General features: G+C 37.8%; 1 protein-coding gene across 1 annotated transcript in view; it reads left to right on the forward strand.

The window, feature by feature from the left end:
- Nucleotides 1-24,133, forward strand: part of TPH2 (tryptophan hydroxylase 2) — a 97,908-nt gene extending 73,775 nt beyond the window's left edge. The window contains exons 9-11 of the mRNA XM_078336880.1: nucleotides 9,902-9,997; nucleotides 20,137-20,270; nucleotides 20,395-24,133. Of these exons, the coding sequence (XP_078193006.1) occupies nucleotides 9,902-9,997; nucleotides 20,137-20,270; nucleotides 20,395-20,569 (405 nt within the window). The 3' untranslated portion in view covers nucleotides 20,570-24,133. The remainder of the gene's footprint in view (nucleotides 1-9,901; nucleotides 9,998-20,136; nucleotides 20,271-20,394) is intronic.
- The last annotated feature ends 222 nt before the right edge of the window (nucleotides 24,134-24,355 follow it).

A 24,355-nucleotide genomic window follows, 5' to 3' on the forward strand; every position in this document is an offset into this window, starting at 1 on the left:
AGAGAGAAAAGTGATGGCTAGGCCATGAAGGGTCTTTTCTGCCATATAAAGAAGTTTGGACTTTTACTCTAGAGCAGTGAGACAATGAAGGTTTGTCATTAGGCTACCAGATGACCGTATCTTGAAATCACTCCAACTCTTCTCTTTTCTGCACTTGTTTTTCCCTCTCTTGTTTTGAGGAGAATCACTGGCAAAAGAGGCCGTCTCTGCTGGTCCCAGTGGAGCCTGTGATCTTTCTGTAATTTGTCTTTCTGTGTATCTTTCTATGTACATTCTGTAATTTGATCAACCTCCACCTTCCTATGACGTGCCTTTTGGGTTCCCTGACATCACCCCCACCCCTCCCAGTACCTCAGACCAGTGTCCTAGACCATTTGCTCTTTGCAATAACTTCTCTTCTTGCAGTCCTTCTAAGATTCCATTTCTCCTTCAAAGTCTGACACAAGCTTCATATTCTTCACGTCCTGAGACAGATAAGCCAAGATGATTTCAAGATAGAATGAGATGTTTGCGGTAGGAGTAAAAACAGGACCTACCATTGAGTCTTGGAGATGGGAGTATCTTAGATGGATATTGCCAGAGTTTTAAGTGTGGGCCAACTGCTTGGGTGGCACCAATGTCACATGAATGCATGACATTCCTGTTAGTCCAGGAGTAAAAGGAAGAGATTGGGGTATATATTTTTTTCTTTTTTAAATTTTATTATAGAAAATAGCATTAAAGGCTGGTGTAGGAACTAGTGTTAAATTGTAAGTCAGGTGGCCTTCTTTGCAGTTGAAAATGCTCCCAGATAAGCTGAGGAAGGGGCAATAAAACTGAAATGGCCAGAGAACACTTAAACACGATCATCCATTTATTCTTGAAAGCAACCCAAAAGATATAGGAAGCAATAGTTAAGAAACACACAAAAATTCAGACTAAAACAGCACTGCTGAAAATTGCCTATGTTGACGTATTCTTCAATAAAAGTTGTTTTCTGCTGACACTTTTTTTTCTTCCTGTGGATGTCCCTCTTATATTTGATGATCAATTTTCCACAAGGTTTGCCATAATGTTTCCTCAGAGCTTAGGTTTTTACATTTTAATTCATTTGATGGCTGTTCTTAACCTAAGACAATGTATGCTGTTTTCACAATTCAGGGTCATCTTTTTCTAGCTGACAAGATGTTTCTCAAATCTCAACTATTCTCTTTTTTCCACTTGTTATTCCCTCTCTTGCTATGAGGAAAATCACTGGTAAAAGAGGCCGTCTCTGCTTGTCCCAGTGGAGCCTGTAAGCTTTCTGTAATTTGTCTTTCTTTCTGTGTACATTCTGTAATTTGATCGACCTCCACCTTCCTATGACGTGCCTTTTGGGTTCCCTGACATCACCCCCACCCCTCCCAATACCTCAGGCCAGTGTCCTACACCATTTGCTCTTTGCAGTAACTTCTCTTCTTGCAGTCCTTCTAAGATCCCATTTCTCCTTCAAAGTCTGACACAAGCTTCATATTTTTCACGTCCTGAGACAGATAAGCCAAGATGATTTCAAGATAGAATGAGATGTTTGTGGTAGGAGTAAAAACAAAAGAGATTTGTTATTATTTTCATTAGTCTGTCTCTAGCCATATCGTGGCTTTCTTGAGCACAGAGATGATTTCTTCAGCTACTTTTTTCATCTCAACTAGAGCTTAGCACAGTGGAGTTTAGTATATTTAATTAAAAAAAATGTGGTTTAATGAAGTTGTGACCTACTGCTCGCTATGGACCAGCCTTAATGTCTTCCAGCTCCAAGTTTCTAGTGTTTTGTACACTCTAGCTGGGTAGGTGGTAAAGGGGTGAGAGTGGGAGGGGACCTTGAGAGGTCTTCACCTTTTCAACAGCCTTGCTATGAAATCTAGTGAAATGGTAGGTTTCATTGAGAGGCTCAAAGAAAGTATATAGTAAAATCCGACAATGAAAATCTAGGTGTAGCTGCAGTTGCGCCAGGCATTTGGACCAGTGGTACATGGAATCTATGTTATGACCACCTCCCAAATCTGTGAATGCTTGATTAGTGGCTTCCTATTGCCAAAGGGAGGCTTCAAGATGTGACATGAGTGTGCTGTCATTACAGAGCAGCTGCAGCCGTAGGATTGCACAGGACACGTTGGTGAGTACTAGGACTCTGGACTAACCCTAACATCTTCCAGCTCTAAGTTTCTAGCATTTTTTACATTCATAATTTACATAGGACTAGCTCAGGGAAAAATAATAAAGCATGAAAAAACGTATTTTCTGCTATCCCTTGAAACCTAGTCCCAGATTTTTTGTTTTTTTTTAAGAAGGAGTCTTACTCCCTCACCCAGGCTGAAGTACGGTGGCATGATCTTGGCTCACTACAATTTCTGCCTCCTGGGTTCAAGTGATTCTCCTGCCTCAGCCTCTCAAGTAGTTAGAATTATAGGTGCCTACCACCATGCCCAGTTAATTTTTGTACTTTTAGTAGAGACGGGGTTTTGCCATACAGGCCAGGCTGGTCTTGGACTCCTGACTTCAGGTGATCCTCCCACCGTGGCCTCTGAAAGTGCCAGGATTATAGGTGTAAGCCACCAGGCACGGCCCAGAAGATTTTTTTAACTCAAGAATCCTTGCTCTGCAAAACAAAGTGCTGAAATAGTCATTGATGTCTTAGTGTAATTTGGTTTTATGTGTGACTCTTGGGGCATTTAAATGATTGAAAAAACAACAAAAATTGATGTCTGGCAGGAGGTTTGGATGAATAATATTGGAATAGATATTTCAGAGGCAGTGGGACCTCTGTAGTTTAAGCAGTGCAGGCTCTGTTTTCACTTCTGATTCCCAATGTTGATTTTTATTGCCTTAAAACTTCTATTCCAAAGCTTCCTGTTTAGCCATAAAGTCTCATTCTTATTTTAGTACTATTGTCATTTGCAATTTAATCAAGATGACAGAATCTTGGGTAAAGGTGTGAAAACACTTGTTGCTTGTAAACTGACATTTTGGTGTAGAAAAATTCCAACTCTAGTAGCTGGGGTAGGTGGTAAAGGGGTAAGTGAAAGTGGACCTTGAGGGGCCTTTACCTTTCAACAGCCTTGCAAGTGTACACATTGATATCCTAGTTGTCTCAAAAACTAGACAAAAACACTGTGAAAGGAAGGCTGTGAACCACAGAGCCTCTTTTGTGTTTTTATCTGTACTTACCAGAGCTATAGACCCCTGAGGTTAGAATATCTTTGAGTGACATTCTTCTTTTCTGAGATTTATCTTTTTGTTATGACATGGGCCCCTAATAGAACAGATGCTTGCTAGACTTGCATCTGAGCAGGATCCTGGAATTCCCAGCTTTATAGATATTGAGCCTTTGTTTGGTAGATCATGAAGAAGAGGCAGTGGTGAGGAGGGTGAGGGAGATGAAACCTAGAAAGGGCAGTGTCAACGTCTGGGGTTGGGAGCATGAGGTGATAGCTATTTACACTCATCCTGGAACTATTTCAGTATTTCAACAACAGGAAGGGCTATGCCAGAGTGACTGGCTGATAGTGGCCCTGTTTCCATAAGTGCAGTTACTGATAAGAAAAGAATGCTGGATTTGAAGTTGGGAAACTTGTGCATGATTCCTAGCTCTGGCAACCACTAGTTGTGGAACTGGGCAAACCACTCGAACTTTGAATCTCAGTATTCTCATCTGTAAGGTGGAAATTAATAAGTGCTCTATCTACTTCGCAATGGGTAGTAAGATAACATGTTGTGAACACTTAATAAATGAGGAAGACTTCTTCTGGCTAAGTTTTTCTATTATCTTGACATTTCTGTGTCAGAAGAATTCTGTTCTTTAGTGATAATGTCAATATGGAGCATTTATTTACTTAAACACCAAATATTCTATCACTGGACTTTTTGGGTTGGGCTGCTTTTTTGCATATTTTTCTTGTTCACCTCCTAAGTGAGGGTGTGGGTTTGGAAGCTCTGTGACTAAGCTTTGTTAGAACTTAGTGTGTGCAAGATAAGCATAGCTAGGATCTGAGGACTCGAGGGATTCTCTTATAAGTGAAGTACACCAAATTTAGGGTATAACTTTTTGTTATGTTTGGCACATCTCAGTTAGGGCCCTTTTAAGTTCTCTTTGATAACTTCCTGCCTATATGCTGCATATATAGATAATGGAATTCTAGATGTGGAATGATGTATGTGATTATTTTAAATTGTATGCTACCAATATGCATGATCAAATTTTTGGGGAAGGCCATAGAGAAAATATAGCACTCAGACACTTCCTCATTTGCGTACTCAGGAATTTATTTATTAAATGACATGTGTAAGCCAATTTCCTGAAGAAAGTGAAAGAAGTAGGCAACTCGGGCTTCCTCCTAGAAGTTTATATATATCATTTTAATCTAATTTATGAATATTGAAGGACCCTCAGGAAGAGGCCATGCAATTATTTCAAGGAGGGAGGCAGAGGGTGTGAGAGGAGGGAGACAAAGGGTCCTTCAGTAGGGAAATGGGAACAGTAAATTTCTTTCCCATCAAGGGTTCCTTGACAAAGTCATAGATCTCTTTAATTGTGACCTTAGCAAGAACTTCAGGTGCCTCATGCCAAACATAAGAAGGGTTTTTGCATAGACTGCTTTTATAAATCACCAAATGGGACCATTACATATTTTATTGATGTGATTCTGTGTCTGTGGACTTGATCCCTTCAAACTTTGCCACGCCCATTTGGCTCGGCCAGAAGTGCTGCGAGAATGGCGTATTACCAGTAGTGATCTGAAGATGGCAGCATTGGGCGACCTATCTCATTTTCCTAAGCACACTCCCTGCAGCTCGGTTCCACAGCGTGTTAGGATTTCAGATTGTCACTCAGACGTTCTTCTGCTTAATGACTGTATGTATGTAAATGACTCTGCCACTACTGCATAGAAGAGGTCTGAGCTATCATTTCTGTTTTGTTTTTTAGTTAATGATTATATGTAATTATATCCAGATAAAATATTTATAAATAATTATATGTCATTAATGGTATGTTAAATTTGGAATTCATGCATACCAGCTTTGATGAAAGGTACTCTTCAATTTGGGAGGTGCTAGTCTTAGTATTATTATTTGTTTCTGTTTAAAAGGCATTAGTGGCCAACAATATGCAATTTTCTTTTACAGGTGTTCTTACAAGTCTCAGTATATTTTTATTTTTTGTTTTCTTGATAATAGGTAGGATTATTCATTTGGTAAGTATCTAGGGAACATATTATAGATACACATCTGGAGAATTCTCTGAGGAAACCAAATTATATTTTCTTAAACTTTCATGAAGCAATTAGTTATCCTCAATTTGTGAAGGGTCTTCAAGGGGTCATCGAGTGCAACACTAAGTAGGCTTTGCATTTAAAATCAGACTGTAGTAATGTGTGGTTGCCCCCTCCTCCTGATTAGTGATCATGCCCTATGCATTCTGAGATCTTCACCACTATTGAAAATAGAAAGGGAAAAATTATTCTGAGCAAGTTTGTGATTCAAATTTTGCTAACAACCTAATTTCACATGTACCTTACCATTTCTGTTTATCTGTTAGCCACACATGGAGCTGCAAATAGAAAACTGTCTCAAACCAAAAGGTGTAATTCTGTAAAGAGAATGGGCTGTAGAAATAGCATTTAGGGGCCTTCCTTGGTTGAGGACAGCAGGAAACCAAAGGGAAAAGTGGATAGGGAATGAGCAGATGGTGCTATGTAAGGCCAGAGTTTCTGGAAGGACTCCCAGATGAGATCTGGGGCCAGAGAGCATTCTGAGTGATGGAAAGGAAGAACACAGGGGCTTTTTCCTCTGAGGTTGCTCTGATTCTAGAAGCACATTAACCAAAGACACACTGGGTGAGAGATTTAGCTTTGACTCTTTAGTTAAATTGATGCAAACCTACCCTTTGATTCTTACCTAAAACTAGGATGGTTTGGCAATTCTATGTGAGGACTGTGTGTGTCTATGGCCCACCAGATTTTTTCAGAGGCTCTCTTAGTGTGTTTTGGTTTAGATCATAACTGTGGCCATGCATTATGTATGCATTGATTTAGCATAGGAAAAATTAAATGTGTGCTTAATAGGCTGACCAAAACCCTCCTGTAGCTGGCTCTGAATGTGTATTTTGGATCCTTTTGAATTTGACAGCACATTTTTCCAAGAGCTCTCCCATATTCAATGTTAAGCCTCCAAGGATTTCATGTCAGGTGTTGTAAGTGCAATATAAATTAGGAAAATCAGCAAAGGCACACCAAGAAGATGCTGTGACATTCTAGTTTTCCTCCATTTTAGACTTTTATTTCTCCGTTATTTAGTTCTAAAGGAAAATCATGTGTCTATTAATTTTTTATCTAGAACCTTTAAAATGTGACAGATGTTGATGTCAAACTCCTAAAATCCTGAGCTCTAGATCTCTTAAATGTCACCAACTAGACTGCTCCTGGGTAAATCCCTTCATCTTCCTCAACTTGAGTTTTCCTTTAGGTAAAATAGGGTTAGTTAATAGTTCCTTAAAAAAGGAAAATAGTTCCTTAAAAAAGAAACTTCCAAGCCTTTGTTCTACATTCTATGACTGTGTGATTACTTCTCTTCATTGTACCCAGAATTATGCAAAATTTTTTTGAGGATATACTTGAAGGCTGCGTTTTAGCTTTTCAACATGTAGTTGCATTTTTAATCTTGGTTCTTCTCCTAAGGGCTCTGCGATATTTACTTCTCCCAACCCCCTGCCATCTCTAGCCGAAGCCATATTCCTGATCACTCACCACTCTTATGTGCCACTGCCTTCTAGCTGGTCTGTTTTCACTCCTTCGCTCCCCTACAATCTAGTTTCCATGCAGCACCTCCATGATCTTTTGAAAGCTAAGTTAGTACATATCTTTCTCCTGCCTAAAACCCTCCAGCAACTTCCCATTGCTCTTGGAAAGCAAAAATCTATTCCTGCCCCAAGGTCTTTGCATTTGCTATTCTCCCTTCTAGGAAGTCCTTTTCTCTAGATCCTTGCGCGACTGCCTTTTTAAATTTCTTAATGAAAAGCTGCTTTTAAAGCTGTTTGCAGCTTAAACATCACCCCTTCACAGAAGCTGTCCCTGACCCTTTTTCTAAAATAATTGCATTCTGTGCTTAATATTTGACATATTACATGTTTTTTATTATATATAGAAAACATTCCACTTGACATTACCTGGCTATTGATTTTTGTTTTTGTTATTGCCTGTCTCATCCCAGTAGCATATGTGCTTCATGGGTTCACAGGCTTTGTTGTCTTGTTCATTGTGTATCCTTAGCATCTAGGGCAGTCTGGCATGTCATAGTTGCTGAAGAAGGATTTGTAGAATAGATGAATGAATGGATGGATGGATGCCACAGAATAGATGAATGAGTAGATGGATCGATGTCACAGGAAGGAAAACTACAGCGCAAGGTTGGAGTCATATAGCTAATTAGAAGCAGGGCCCAGACTAGAACTTGGATCCCTTTGTGTGTTTCTTCCAGGTCATTCTCCACATGCAAGCCTAATTTTGAGATCATTCATTCATTCACCATTTATTTATCAATGGTTCTTATCGAGGTCTTGTTATCTTTCAGACACTAGTCTAGATCAATTTTTCTCAAATAAGGATGATGTTGCCCCCTGGGTACATTTGCCAATGTGTGCAGACATTTTTGGTTGTTACAAAGGAGTGGGGAGGCTACTGGTAACTAGTGGGTAGAGGCCAGAGATGCTGCTAAACATCCTACAATGTCAATAGTCAGCACTATTGACATTTTAGGCTACATAATTGTTGTGGGGACAGACTCCCATAACAATTATGTAGCCTAAAATGTCAATAGTGCTGACTTTGGAAAACCTTGTTCTAAATGAAGAGAGATACCTGCTTGTGGAGTTTATTGTCTAGTGTGGGGGTACCGATGATAAACCGCACATATCATCCATACAGAAATTGCAGGCTATGTCAAAAAGTGGTCGATGGAAAGAACAGAAAGGTAGAACAGAGTAAGGAGAAGTGCTGATAGGTGCCGTAGGTTGTGATAAAGGGTAGGAAAGGCTGTTATTTTATTTTATTTTAATATTTTTGAGACAGAGTGTTTCTCTTGTTGCCCATGCTGGAGTTCAATGGCACCATCTCAGCTCACTGCAACTTCTGCCTCCTGGGTTCAAGCAATTCTCCTGCCTCAGTCTCCCAAATAGCTGGGATTATAGGCATGCCACCAGGTCCAGCTAATTTTTGTATTTTTAATAGAGATGGGGTTTCACCATGTTGGCCAGGCTGGTCTCAAACTCCTGTCCTCAGGTGATCCAACCGCCTTGGCCTCCTGAAGTGCTGGGATTACAGGCGTGAGCCATCCTGTCCGGCCTAGGGCTGTAATTTTGGCTTCTTTGGGAGGTGAATCAGGAAAAAAATCTTTACTTCTGGAGATTAAGCTCCATGACCTGGAAATGATCAGTCCTTTGGGTCAGCCCAGTGCTGCAGAGCTTTGGATAATTCAACTTCAGAGATCACTCTCACATTAAAAAAATATATAACCTTCCAAGGGACATCTTAGCCTCTAAATAAAAATAGAGCAAACTGCTATGTGCTAGAAATAATTATTATTTTCTGCTCCTTTTCAGGAGTGTTTAAATTTTCTTTCTCAACACCCTCAGTGCTCTATCATCACTAATGCAGGACAGTGCTAATTTGATGGAATTTTTATTGCTTGTTGTCAGCATCTCACTTTTCTTTCAGAGCAAAAATAGAGTTCAGCCTCTCTCAACAGCACTGTGAGTTTTTTTTCCCTTGCTGTGCAGAGATTCCTCATCTGTTTAGGTTGATTTCTTAAACCCAACAGAAGCAACTGAATATATCAATGTTCTGGGGAGGTTGTAGTAGTTGATGCTGATAAAACTTGGGTCAATAAAGTGTGCATGTGTGTGTGCATAACACCCCCCACACACCGCTTTCCCATTTATAATAGATAGACTTACAGTTTTTTTAACTTCATGATGGTGTGAAAGTGACATGCATTCAGTAGAAAGCATACTTCAAATTTTGAATTTCGATCTTTTCAGCACTTTATTATAAAATAGGCTTTGGGTTAGATGATTTTGCTCAACTGTAGACTAATGTGTTTTGAGTAGGCTAGACTAAGGTAGGATGTTCAGTAGGTTAGATGTATTAAATGCATTTTCAACTTAGGATGTTATTTTTAACTTATTGGGTTTATTGAAATGTAAACCTACTGCAAGTTGAGGAGCATGTACACACACATATATAAATCTACACATGCACATACATATGCAAATATAGATATACATTTAAGATTTTACTAAAAATTACATTAAAAATTGTGGTTTTGGTAATTTTTTAGTCATATAGAGGTACTTGCTTTCTTGGTTTCTCTCTCTCTCTCTTTTTTTAACCACAATTCTTTACCAAGCATTGACACCTAGCAGGGACCCAACAAAATGTTTGTTGAATGAATAAACAAATTGCAAAAAGCTGTTTGTAATTACTGGATTCCAACTTATTTTTCCACATTTGCATAAACTGATTTATGTCATTGAAACACAGTTTGGTAAATATGTAGCATATTGTTATGGAGGTATCATTGTGATATATTTATTCACTTCTGTACTGTGTTTTTGCTTTCAAAATGATTTCAGGGGTTATAATCTGACTCATAGTGCTTCGGAACTCAGAAAGCATAAGACTCTTAGTAGTTAATATTTTTTTCATATACGTTCAACCTAGGGGATAATACTAAGCTAGAGAATAGATTTCAATAAATGTTCTTGATTTAGATGTATTTAAATGGACACTATTGAAGAAATTATGCACAGTACACCATTTTGTTTTGGGTGCCATTTTATCCTATTGAATAACTCATTGACCAGTTCACTGGATACGTGTTCATTTTTCTTTAGTGCTATTTCTTCACAATCGAGTTTGGCCTTTGCAAGCAAGAAGGGCAACTGCGGGCATATGGAGCAGGACTCCTTTCCTCCATTGGAGAATTAAAGGTATGAAGCTGTGAATGAAAATATCCTTCCCAAACAAACTGGTTCAAGGTCATGGAAAGTATTGATTTGTTTGTCTGAGCATTCCTACTCACAGATACCCCATAAATATTTAACATAGAGGATTTGGCACCTCAGATGTGGGTGCTGACCTAACTTTTTGCATTTCTGAAAATGGGTCATGCCTTTCTGGGTTTGTGGTGTGACTCAAATGGATGAGCAGCTATGTGCACAAATCAACAGCAATGACAAATGTATGCTCAAATCTTGGGTAACAAATGGCTGGCCTAAATTTAGTGCTGAAAAGTGGGCAGTGAGCTAGCAGTGATCCTACTGATTAAAATTCACTTGTGAGTGTAGCTTGGTTACTCTGATTTCTGTCACCTCCCTGGCTCCTTTGGACTCCTCAGCATCTACTTCCTCAATGGGAGTTTGATGTTATTTCAGCTTCTTCAAAATTAATGTGCATTAAAACATTTGTGGACATAAACAATTTGGAAAAACAAACCAAATAAGTATATTATCAGACAGGTATCTAATATGTGTAATGATGCCTAAAGAAGGCTAATTTTTGCTTTAAAATACAATAAAATGGTCATTTTTTTTCAGAAATGTTGAGACCTGGAATATTCTGATAATTTAAATATTCTGGTCATTTAAGAATTGCTGTTTATACCATGGGGGTATAGCAAGTTTTGGTGAATTTTAAATGCAGTGTGATAATTTTAAATGCAGTGTGATATACAATCTAGAATAGTACTGAAAATAATTTAATATTTCTTTGACTATTCAGACTAAGGTCAAGATTATGGATCATTCTTGAGTTTTTAATCTGAGCACTGATTATTTTTATGTAATATAAATGGGAAGTATATAGTTATTGGTACTTTTGGGTCATTTGTATTATTGAAAGATGCAATGTAATTGTAGTTTTATTGAGTCTGGTCATTTTATGACTTCATTCATTCATTCATTCCTCAAACATTTGGTTGAACACCTAGTGCCATGTACTATGGTAGTCACTTGGGATAAAAAGACAAATAATAATGATAAAGAATAAGAAGAAAAGCCGGGTGCGGTGGCTCATGCCTGTAATTCCAGCACTTTGGGAGGCGGAGGCAGGCAGATCACCTGAGGTCAGGAGTTCAAGGTCAGTCTAGCCAACATGGTGAAATCCCATCTCTACAAAAATGTAAAAATTAGCTGGGCATGATGATGGGTGCCTGTAATCCCAGCTACTTGGGAGGCTGAGGTGAAAGAATTGCTTGATTCCAGGAGGTGGAGGTTGCAGTAAGCCGAGATTGCACCACTGCCCTCTAGCCTAGAGGACAGAGAAGACTCTGTCTCAAAAAAAAAAAAAAAAAAGAAAGAAAGAAAAAAACAAAAAGAAAAGAAAAAAGAGTAATGGTAATAGCTAGACCAAACATTTAAATAGACAATATTTCTGGTGCTTTAGATATATTAACCCATGTAATGCTCATAAGAAACCAATGAGATGATCATCTCAATATTATCACAGATGAGAAAACTGAGGTATAAAGACATTAAAAGGAACTTGCCTAACATTACAGTTAATAAGTGTTGAGCTGGGCCCAAATCCCAGCCTTCTAGGCTCTAGGATCAGAGCTCCTAACCACTAGGCTGAAATCCCTGGGATCCCTGCCATGAAAGAGTTTATAGTACATTTTAGTGCAAGAGATAGACAACAAATCACATAACACAAAAAGAAATGGGCCTGGCTCATATTAGGCCATGTCTGAGAAGGCTTCCTTACAAGGGCCATGCTGCCCAAGTTGATTCTTGAGGGACGGAAAGGGTAAATAAGGAAAGGATGGAGTGCACAGATCTGTCAGCGGAGAGCCACGTGTAGACCCTCAAGATTCTAGTTAAAGCTGGTCCATTTAGGACCTTGTATAGAGCTGGAGGAAAGAAAGCTATGAAAAACCTTTTAAAAGTTCTGGTGGTATGGTAGGAGCTTTGCAGGAAGTTTGCAGAAGTCTCTACCAATAATATTTAGAACTAGTCTCCACGTGATGAAAGAAAAATGTTTTAATATTTGCAAGCAACTTTTGTACAGTCTTTATTGAGATAAACATGGCAATCAAAATGTCCATTGTTTATAAGCTGAGAATTTGCCAATATTTTTCAAGGAGAGGCTTCTTGCTGAATTTTGATTCTGCAGCTGAAATTTAGGACAGTTGCAAACATGGAGAGAAGAAAATTATTAAAATTTGGACATTTTAATTAAAAATTGTACAAAAGAAAAAATAGAATAAGTATTGGCAAACCATCTCTGTGGTCTTGTTTGAAAGGGAAAATTTTAGATTGTACTACATTTTGTAACTTACTGGAGCAAAAATGGCCATGCAGGTTGACATCATTGGTAATTTATAATAGCTTTTGTTCAATCCCAATTTTCAATTTTGTTCAGATAAAAAAACCCATGAAATTACTGTTGAAATGTTTTCTTATGGTTTGTAATATTTCTGTAAATTTATTGTGGTATTTTAAGGTTTTCCCCCTTTATTTTCCATAGTTGTATTTTAAAAGATTCGGCTCTGTATTATTTGAATCAGTCTGCCGAGAATCCATGTATATATTTGAGCTAATATCATCCTTATAACAGGTACATTTTCAACTTAATTTTTTACTCCATTATGAACAGTTTGAGATAAAAAGTTTTTGAAATATGGTCACTGAAAAAAAAAAACCTGGTCCATTTAAAGAAGTGTCTGGGGTTCAACATGACTGAAATAGAGGATAATGTTCAACCTAACAAAAACCTGATGACCTGATGTAATGTGGTAATTTTTAAAAAAGCTAAATTCTCAACAAAGAATCCATTTGGTGTTAATCTTTGTGTGGTGGGCAAAGCTCACAGAAATAGCATGATGTCATATCCCCTTAAGACCATGCCCTCTATAGAGCGTTTCTTGATTTCCCTCAACAAAAGAGTCAGAAAATGATGTAGCTCTTGAGCTGTGTCTGTTTACATTCTCCTCAGCTGGTTTATAAGTTACACCAGAAACAAAGGAAACAGATCTCTCTCATGTCCCTGAGTTTCCACAGGGTCTTCTGGTCTGGTTAATGAGGCATGTGTGGGCAGCGCTAGGATGAATCTGTTGTTTTTGTTCCTATTGGTATGGATAGAATCATTTGGAAATGGATATCATCCAGAAATACTTACCAAGAAGGGCAGTGTTCGTGGAGTGCCTTCTTGCTCTGGTCCATCACCCAAGTCATTAGCGTTCTTCCATTCTCAAATTTCAACACCTCAACACCCCTATAATTTCTACGTTGGACCATTTTTACAATTCATAAATACTTTCTATGCAAAATATCTTCTGATTTTTCACAGAGAATACATAATACAAGATGCTTTCCCTATCACCTTTTCTTCTACATTCTCCTTGCCCTGATTGTGAAAGTACCCAGAGACCTCTCAAAGCACTTCTGAGTACTTTTAACCTTTATTTGAATAAAAAATGATAGTCCTGGACTCATGTAGGGATAACTTTATTAATAGCATTATCATAATTCATGGCTAAACAAGCTTACAGTTTTGAGTGCAGTTACCTTTTGCAGTAAAGTTTCTGTTCCAATTCTAAGTCCCTGCTACTGAGGGTGTCATCTTTGTAACTTTTTAGATGGAGTTGATGGGGGTTTTGGTGTCATCTTTATAACTCTTACATAAGTAGCCACAATCACCTCTTCTTGAACAGAACTCATTCTAAAATTTGTGCTATAAGGGGCTAAATTTTCCTGAGGCATAGACGTTGCTCTTTAGAGCTGGCCACATACTTCAGAGCAGTGTATCTATAGTTCAGATAACTTTCATTTTTCCTCTTATTTTTGACAATGCTTATTCTTTCTGAAGATAGAAACAAAATAAATATGGAAAAGCTTGCAAAAGTTAGCATAAATCTTACAACCATAAACACTACTTTTTCCCCCTCAGCAATGGTTGCCCCTCTCTCATTCTAATTATCTGTTCTGTAGAGTACTTACAGGAATGCCAAAAAGTGCATTTGGTGGGGCTTTTCCATACCTTTCATTACTGTGGAGAACAACTAATCATGAGTGGAGTTACCTGGAACATTGACTTTAAAGAAAAGGTTGAAAATAGGATAATTGCCTTACCTACAGTCTAGCTTGTGTCCTTCCTTTCACACTTTTTCTCAACTAAATCCTGAGTTGATTTAGCTATATGTCTCTCATTTTTTGACTTATTATGTGTCTGCTTATTATTTTATTTTGTTCAACAAACACAAAATTGATGGTCCAAGATTTCAAGAAGTAGGAATGTAGTAGGTAAATTCTAAGAAAATGATTGACATGGATCTTTGTTGAGTCAAATTCTTTTGAAGAAGTGACAGTAAAGTTTGTTCACATTAGGTGGCAAGGAAATGATTGCTAGTCAATAAATTGGCTGAGTCCTATATCAAAAAGTTAACCCATCTCAAAATCAAAAGACAATTTTTATTCCTTTTTCATGAATAATGGTAATGTCTGGATATTTATATCTTTCAGGCCAGAGACTAGAATTTTTTTTTTTTGTAAATACCCTTAGCACCTACCCCATAGTAGTTGCTGACATATTACATATAAATACATCTGTTTTGCTCTTCTGGTTTTGAAAAAACTGATGGTTTAAACAAATTTACATACCTTTTTTGGTTTTAGTTTTAGGATATCGTGCATGACAAATTTATTGTGTTGCCTTGAAATAGCTATTAATCAGCATTCTCAGAACAGCTTTATATTTATTAAAAGCATTTGTATTTTTACCACTTGCAGTAACTCTGGAAAGTGATCAGAATTCCTGCTAGTCTTCCAAGGGCCTTGTAGGTTCTCTGATGTCATCTGTTTTGTCAATGGTGTGACTAGAGTAAGGACTCACTGCTGCTTAGCTCCCACACGTTTTCCCTGTTCAGATGGCTTTCCAGTCCCTTGCTCCTGCTCTTTCTTTTCGTGAAGTTAGCACTGTGGGTAATGACAGAGTAAATGCTGGATGTTGGGAGATCGAAACTGTGTCTTTGGTTTTTGTGGAAGGATTGCTTGAAGACAAAGGTTGTTCCCTCGACCCTGCAGCTTATTCCAATTGATGAAGACTAACCGTGAATTTAAAAGAGTGTAATACATCATTGCCTAGTTTGGCAATGGGGATGTAGAAGTCACGTTGTGCTTGTTTAGTAGGATGAGGCTTTGAGAGAAGCTCAAAAATATCATATACACACATAATGCATTTATACATATACATGTATATGTATTATTGTTGTTTTTGATGTGGGAAAAGATTATTGTGGTGTGAGTGTAGGAGTGTTTGCAAATTCTTATTCAGAATCTAGGGCCCAAACTACTCACAAACCTGACTTCACACTTGAGTTTTTTTCCCCCTCAACTTTAACCAGTCCTAATATAGACAGTGAGGATCACAGGGTTTGCATGTAGAATAGTTGAGATAATAACTCTGTCATTGCAAAAGCAGGTGTCTGGAAGAAGGAAGATTTTATACTGATGAACCCAGGGAAGGCACTATGATAGTCTAGGACCTGAAAGCCTCAGAGCTGAAGATGTTTCATTCTCTGAGGGTTTCAAGCCCCTGAGGGAGAAGGGCTGCACAAATGGTAGAAGGTGTGGCTAAATACATGTGTACACAAAGCGTCATCTCTGGACTGAATTAGTGATGATTACTAAATATACCGAGCAATTCCCATGCCAGGCACTGTGCATCTATTACCTTATTTAATTTTGACCACAAGCCCAGGTTATAGATACTACTATTAGTATTTCCATTTTCCAGATGAATACTAAAATGGGCTTACAGAGGTAAAGTAATTTGCCCAAGGACACGTAGTTAGGTAGAGATGGAGTGAGATTTAAACCTCAATTCTTAATCGTAAAAACCTGTAATATATATATATATATATATATATATATATATATATATATATATTTATATAATATGTGTGTGTGTATGTGTGTGTATATATATATATATACCCTGTGTATATAGGGTTTTTTTTTTGACTCTTGTCCAGGCTAGAGTGCAGTGGCATGATCTCAGCTTACTGCAACCTCCACCTCCCTGGTTCAAGCAATTCCCCTGCCTCAGCTTCCTGAGTAGCTGAGATTACAGATGTGTGCCACCATGCCCGGCTAATTTTTATGTATTTTTAGTAGAGATGGGGTTTTACCATGTTGACTGAAGACCTCTATTCTTAATTACCTTATAGTATTTTCTACTAATAGTTGGATTCTGAGAAATTTTTGATATTGAAAAGAGATTTTTATATTCAAATAGATGGAATAGCAAATAAGTCCTAACCTATGCACTAAAGTCAATTAATGGGTAGTAGCCATCTGTGTGGAGAAGGGTGGGATGTCTATCCCCAGGCCCAGTGAGATAGGCTGCTATGGTCAATTTATTGTGAATCGTGTGGAGAAAGGTAAATGTGGTAGAGTGCTGTGTACTTGCAGGCTTTGTTAAAATTATATTTCAAGAAGAGTTTTAGAATTCATATAGGTCAATCTCTTCAGTTTATCAAAGATAAAGCTGCAGCCCAACATGGGGTAGTTTCACTCATTTGATATTATATGTCTAGCCTCTGGGGACAGCTACATTTAGAACCCAGTCTCCTGGCTCCCAGCCCTGTGCCCTTGTCTCTAGCACTATGGGTAAATCCAAAATAGTCCTTTTAGAGAGTGTTCTGGTGAGAGAAGGTGACTCTCAAGTATTCCTATGCTTTAAAAATGGCTTGAAAGTAAAAGACTGTCAACTAGATTCTGTCAGCATTATAAAGCTTCTCTCTGCAGGAAGTTGGATTAATTCTTGCAAACTTCAGAATATCAGACTGCTAACGTTTCAAGACAGAATCACTGCAGAGTTCCCTGGGGACATCAAGTAGTTTGGTTCAACATTTATAGAGAATCTACTCCGGACATAGAGAAGAGGGTACAATAGCTGCTCCCCAAAACGGAGGGGCTTAGAGAGAGACATGGATAGAAACTGAGAAGCAAACTCAGTCAGACTTCTCTATTGGGCAGTAGAAGTTGGAATCAAAGACACTGATGCTATTTTACACTCCTTGGGACACACTGTAGTATTCAGAGATAGGAGACCTCTTGGGCTGCATGGATGTTCCTGAAGATCAGCACACAGTCAGCTCATGGTCAGGTAAATGAGGCCATTTATATGGGTGATCATCACCTCATTGTTGGCTTAATTCACTGGCTGCTCCCCCATCTCCAGGCTCTTGTCATTCTCCAGACTAATCCATGGGTACCATTATTATCCCCATGTTCGCTAACAGCCAAACAGCAGCACTGGTTCCATACTCCATGGGCGGAAAAGTCTTCAACAGGTAATCAGCATATCATATGCATAGCAGGCTCCTAAAGGTAGGCTGCAATTTTGAGAACGTAGGACAATTAACTTCCAGTTTTTCCTTTAAATGTTACATTGGGCAAGTGTGATCTATATTGCTTAATGGTCTGCCTTAAATTACATATGTGAACCCACTGATTTTTCTTGAAGTCTGAGACAGAGCGCCCTTATGCTCTGGGCCTTTTCTTGGTCTACTTTAATCCTTTTTAGCTGTTAAAATGACTAAATAGGCTGGGTACGGTGGCTCATGCATGTAATCCCAGCACTTTGGGAGGCTGAGGTGGGTGGATCACAAGGTCAGGAGATCGAGACCAGCCTGACCAACATGGTGAAACTTTGCCTCAACTAAAAATGCAAAAATTAGCCAGGTGTGGTGGCTTGTGCCTATAGTCCCAGCTACTTGGGAGGCTGAGGCAGGAGAATGGCTTGAACCCAGGAGGCAGATGTTGCAGTGAGCTGAGATAGTGCCACTGCACTTCAGCATGGGCAACAGGGTGAGATTCCGTCTCAGAAAAAAAAAGGACTAAGTAAGTATCTGGCTAACCAGTGGGATTGTCACAAAATGATTTTTTTCTAAAACCACACTGATTTCAGTCTGTCATTGCATACACACATTCAGGAGGCATCCTCTATACATAGTGACTAGTAAGGTTGCTAATGTCTTATAGAAACATTGGAGACACAGATGAGTTCTCTTCTTTCTTGTGCTTGTCCTTGATCTAGTGAAATGTCCTTAGCTTAGCAAAGGATGTCCCAAGGGAGCCATGGCTTTAATGTTCTTACAGCCTGTTTTGCTACCACTCTGGCCATGCCCCTGAATGCAGGAATGAGAGAGCAGAAAGATTGAACACACTGTCCTTCTTTCTGTATGTACTGATGGATGAAAGGACTATTAGAACAACATAGTATGTTAAATGTAACCAGAATGGATGGATGCAAAGAAAGCTAATTCAAATTCTGAAAATCATGGCAAGCCAATAGGAAGCCAATTTTTGCAGAGGAGCAACAGCTTTCATAAAGGGACATTTTGTTTCTTGAAACTGTGAATTTGTTTCTAAAATTGTGGACAGAATTACTGGTCATGCAGAACCAAAATCCCTTGATGTTCACTGCACTGCATTGAATCTAGCACAAATGTATTTGTAAGCGTAGTGACCTTCTGCTTATAATGGAGTTGTTCTGTGGGCCAAAAAAATGAGTTCATGCTGAGAGGCCCTCTGCATTCTGTGATTCATGTATGCATTTATCCGGACAACGGAACTTTGCCAGAAAGCAAATCGTACGCAGGGTGCCCTTTCTCTTACATGTCAGTCTTTTGGTTCTCAATTGCATTTTCAAATTTAGGGAACCACAGACTTCTTCATGGAGGGCTGTAAATCATTTCATGCGTTTTGAAATTGTTGGAGGAGTGCACAAAGAATATTGAACAGGAAAGGGTTTTCAGAATTTATCCAGGAAACCTTAGCTGTTAGAGGCTGAAAAGGTAGAAAAGTACATGGGTAGAATCCAGAGGCTGGAATAGAGAGTGTCTTCAGAATCTTCCAGCCCAAAACTCTTATTTACAGTTGAGGAAATGGAGGTACAGGGAGGTTCGATGATTGCCGAGGTTACTGTTAGACCTGGACTAAAGCCCAGTTTTCCAACTCTCAATTCATGGCAGTTTCTACTACTCCTTTTCTCCTCTCTGCCTTTTTCTCCCAATGAATTTACCTCTTAACTTAAGGATAAGAAGAAGGAAGAGAATTTCTCAAAATATAGTTCACAACCACTTATGTGGGAATCACCTTGGATTCCTTTAAAATGAATATTTCTGGGTTTCATCCCAACCTGCCAAATAAAATTGAGACCTGGATATCTGCATTTTCATAAGCTCCTCAGTGATTCTTATGCATGTTGGATTTTTAGAACCATCAATCTAGGGCCTATAAATAAGCAGGAGGCACATGGCAGGAAATGACCACTAACTTTTAACATCACTGAATTTATCTTGAAAATATAGTCATTCATTGTTCCCTGCTGTTCTTAGTGCCAGTCATGTAGTGAGCTGAACAGAGCTAATGATGGTTCAGAGTAATTACCCCAGCTTTCCTGTTTTTCTAATACCTGCTCTTGGCATAACTCTAACTATTAATATTAGCTCTTTTTTTCCCTCAAGTGGCAATATTTATCTGCTGTATAGTGCTCTGCTGTACTTGGTGGAAGGTAAATGAATGCTTTGTAAGTATCCTCAAATATACAGGCCCACTCCAGACTCTGTTGATACACAGTACCTGGCCTCAAAATATCTTGCAATGAGTCGACAAATAGTTTGGTCAAAGCCTCAATTACCTCTCCATGCAGATAATTATTACTTCTGTCATTTAAGCGAAATTTTAGTATATTGCTTATAGCAATAAATTTAAGAGCATGTTTATGCTGTCCTTGCTTCTATTCATAGCATAGATTTAAAATTGCATTTCTGTGGGGGTGTAGCTCTGAACTATCTTTCAGTATGAATTTGGCTGGTAATAAATTAAATAATACCATAATCTCATTTTCTCACACAGTACCTAGTACACTTAAAACAAAACAAACAAACAAAATCCTAGTGACCAATTTACTCTTCACACAGGAGAGTTCTGTATTTCATGGCAGACTAGTAACTGAGCAGCTCTGTAGGATTACTGAACTATCAAATGTGTTGTGAAAATGTGATGTCATGGCACTTTGGAAGTCTCATTACAGAGTTTAACGGGTTTTGTGGTATATTTTGCAGCATGCCCTTTCTGACAAGGCATGTGTGAAAGCCTTTGACCCAAAGACAACTTGCTTACAGGAATGCCTTATCACCACCTTCCAGGAAGCCTACTTTGTTTCAGAAAGTTTTGAAGAAGCCAAAGAAAAGATGAGGTAAACTTGTTTTTCGCCTACCTAGAGAAAATAACCTTTTATTTTTCTGTCTCTATTCTTTCCTTCTATCTATCTCTTGTACCAGTGAGGGTTGATCACATCTCTATTTCTGTTTATTCTGCAGGGACTTTGCAAAATCAATTACCCGTCCCTTCTCCGTATACTTCAATCCCTATACACAGAGTATTGAAATTCTGAAAGACACCAGAAGTATTGAAAATGTGGTGCAGGACCTTCGCAGCGACTTGAACACAGTGTGTGATGCCTTAAACAAAATGAATCAGTATCTGGGGATTTGATGCCTGGAACTGATGTTGCCAGTGTAATCTTTTTGGGGCTTAGCAGCAATGCAGTCAATGTCATATAACACAAATAACCTTCCGTGTCATGGCTTGGCAAATAAGCATGCAATTCTGTATATCTATACCATCTTGTAACTTACTGTGTTAATATATAAAACAACGTAAGAAACTCAATGGCAGATAACCACTCATTGTATGAAAGAGTGTAATATGTTTAAATGTCTTTAAAAGATTTGACATTCCTGCTTAGTGTCCTCAACCAAAATGCATCTATTTAAAATTTGTAACAAATAGCCCTTTTAGGAGTCTATGCCCTTTTCTTTCTCGGATCTAAGCCTTTCCTCTGTGTTCATTAGATAAAATGAAAAAACAGGGAAACTGTTTCTATTTTTAATAGTATCAGTGTTTTCACAGCATTACTTGAGATAAACCCAGAATTGCAGGAAACTTCCCATCACAATAACAAAAGATTCAATATTCTGTTTCAAAAACTGTTGAGGTAACACGGCAGGTGGAATGATTTTTAGGTGGAGTATTTACACAATGCAAGAAAAGACCTTTTTACAGAGGGAACATGTAGGTTGCATTGACCTTATAGACCTGAGTTATGGCAAGCTTCCTGAAGTATTTTGGAGGATAGTACTTCCAGAAAGGACATTAGGTAAGACTAAACAGTGGGCAATCAATCTTTGGACTATGAATTTTACACTGGAATAAAGTAGATCATCATGATCAGGTGTTTAAACAATTTTTTTTTTGGTCAGAGGAGAATAAAATCTCAGCTACAAAGATCATCTTTGATTTCAGAGGTGTGGAAGTTGAGTCACAGAGAAGTTGTGATTTGCCTGAAGCAGCACAGTTAGTTGTGCACTAACGTTCATAGTCCACTGCACTTTTCTTTTGTTTTGCTGATAAATCTATCTTGGTGTATGCATGTGTTTCTGTCATCCGAGATGGGAAATTTCTTTTTGGTATGTGCATGTGTTAGTATGTCACGGGAGATGGAAAATAATGCCTGTCCAAACTAATGTTTATCAGTAAATAGAACTTGGCTTGTGGTCTAGGGTTGCCAACAGTATATATGTTGTTTCCCCTCATAGCTGAAAATCAGGTCAAATCTATGGAAAGTTTTCCACTTTCCCAAAGTTTTAGCAACTTTGGGTAAACAGTAGTGACACAGCATACATTTTCGGTGGTCTTTGCAGTAAAAGATGAAATTAAGTGGTTAGGTGAACAAATAGAAAACTGCTGAGAATGAATGAATTTCTTCAGATTCCCTCACCAAATATAACCACTGCTCTTCTGATTCTGCATTTGGTAGTACAGAACAGTGGATCTGGGAAGGAGGGGGCAAGAAAAACTAGAGAAGAAAAAAATGATAAAATAGCAATTTAAAATATTTACTTGAGCAATTTCCAAAGATGTTCTTTTAGAAGAAAATTACACAAAATTTCAAACTAATTCATACTTTATATGGAGCCCACTAAGGGCCAGAAATCTTTGGACTAAATATATTCAGGAAGAACATGAGAAAGAGCTAAAAGATACATCAGGGAGAGATCAAACTAAAATGAAAACCCAGAGGTTTGAACATTGGTTGTCTTAACTGTTGAGGATCTTTACTCTTTGAAACATTTTCAGAACAACTGAATTCTGAGAAATAAATTGGTGGATAGAATGTGAGAATCACAAAATATAAATGCTATTCCAGGTGAAGGGAATAGTGCCTTGAAAAATTATTGGTGGTAGAAAAATGATGAACAAGCAAAATCAAATTTAAAGGATCTAGATAGAACAAGCAGTTATATATTTTGATAGTTTCATGGATCCATAAATATGTAGTTTCTTATATCTTGCTTTGCTAACTCTAGATGACCCTGAATAAGTTACTTATAAATTAGAATCCCAAATCGTAATCCAGAATAACATATCCCTAAATTTTCAGAAGTTGTTGCTGAGTTTTCTCAGAGAAGAAAATTGGCTAAGAAATGCTCAATATCTGCCTTTGGTGTTGTTTTTATAATTTGGTGTTGCTTTAGACACAAGTCCTAGAGTTCTGTCATATATATATTTTTTTTCATTAAAAAACCCCTGCAAATAGCCATCAAACTTTCCCCTTCCAGCCCTATGAGATTGGAACATCTTACTTAAATATAGTTGAGAGAGAATTATATTTAATTGTAAACAAATTCCCTCAACAAAAATAGCATTTGAGGTGTCTTCTGCATGGCTTGTAGTGGAATCCAATTTTCTAATATGTGCAAAATCTATCTTGTTTCAAAAATAGAAGAGTTGCAAAGTAAATGGGCTTTCCCACAGAGCTTATATAGGTGTCATACAAGGAAGTGGAATTACTTGATTTTTTTTAGATTTGTTCTCCATTTGGAATAGCAGTAACCGTGGTTTTCCCCCTGTGAAACAATGGAATCATGATTTTCATTTGTTGTGAGCATTTAACATGCAAATGCCATTACAGCTAATGGTGGGAAAAATCCTATAAAATTTAATAGCCATCAGAGGAAAAGTGTTGGCAGAAAAATTCCCTGTAAGGAAACAGTATAACAAAATAATCACAGACAGATTCTTGTCGTATCTGATACCTGCTCAGTGTAACAATTTATCTCAATTATGCTTCATGACTTAAAGCTAAATTAAATAGATTCAAGGGCAATTATAAATTTAAAGACACTTGCTCACTGTCATCTCGCTGTGAGTTGTTACTTTATTATCACTTTGCTGCTGACTTCTGTAATCAGCTAATCAGAAATCAACAGGTTGACCAGGTTGCTTATGTGTCACACTTTGCAAAAGATAGCCAAAATATGATTAGACCAGTTTTATTATTGAAGCATTTTGTCTATTATGAGTTGGATAAGGCATATAGTATATTCTTGAATGTTTGTTTTATTTGGCATAATAGGAGCATAATAGACTGTTAATAAATTATACCTTTTAAAAGTGGAAAAATTTGACATTTGACCTGAGACTTCTTTTTTTTTTTTTCACATTAGTGGTGGTAGTTGTGAGACTCAGGTTTCTGACTTAGTCTTATTTATTTACTGTGTAATTTACAAATGATGCTTTATGGGCATGATATATCTGTGCTTGTCTTGCTTGCTTATAGTAAATGGTCCTGAGCCTAATGATTGGAAAGTATTGCAACATTTAACAACATGAAAAGTCTACAATGAAAAACAGTGTGCTTTAATGTGAAATCAAATAGAAATACAGAGTTTCATTTTCAAATCGAGTCATGGCTCACATCACCTCATTTTCTTCATTTGAGGAGGAAAACATTAACACAAGATGTAGTTGTCCTCCAATTCATTTGATCTAATTTTCAACTTCTAAAGAATCAAGCTCTGATGTTTATTCTCACAAACTTGTGTTACTTACAATGAAGAAGAAAGCAGTCCAGAGTTTTCTGATGTATCTTTTTTTTTCTTTTAGGAAATAATTCTTATGCAAATCTTCATGTTCTGGGGAGAGTGAAGGCAATTAAAAATGGGAGACTGCTTCTTGTAATACTAGATTTGCAAATGTTTGAAATAAAATCAGTTCTAGAACATAAAATGGTGGTTCTTTATAATGTGACTTGCAGTTTCAAACATTCATCTGGTTTCTTAGAACATGTCAGGCACAGTATCAGCATTGTTTTAGACACTGAGGAGGTAAGGATGAATGAGGCAGAGGAAGCTTACACCCACTTTGAACCTACATTCTAGAGGCAGATACAGGCAAAACAAACAAACAAAAACCAGATGAGTTGAAATCACAGCAAGT

Source organism: Callithrix jacchus, chromosome 9, assembly GCF_049354715.1.
Source record: "Callithrix jacchus isolate 240 chromosome 9, calJac240_pri, whole genome shotgun sequence".
Classification (NCBI taxonomy): Eukaryota; Metazoa; Chordata; class Mammalia; order Primates; family Cebidae; genus Callithrix; species Callithrix jacchus.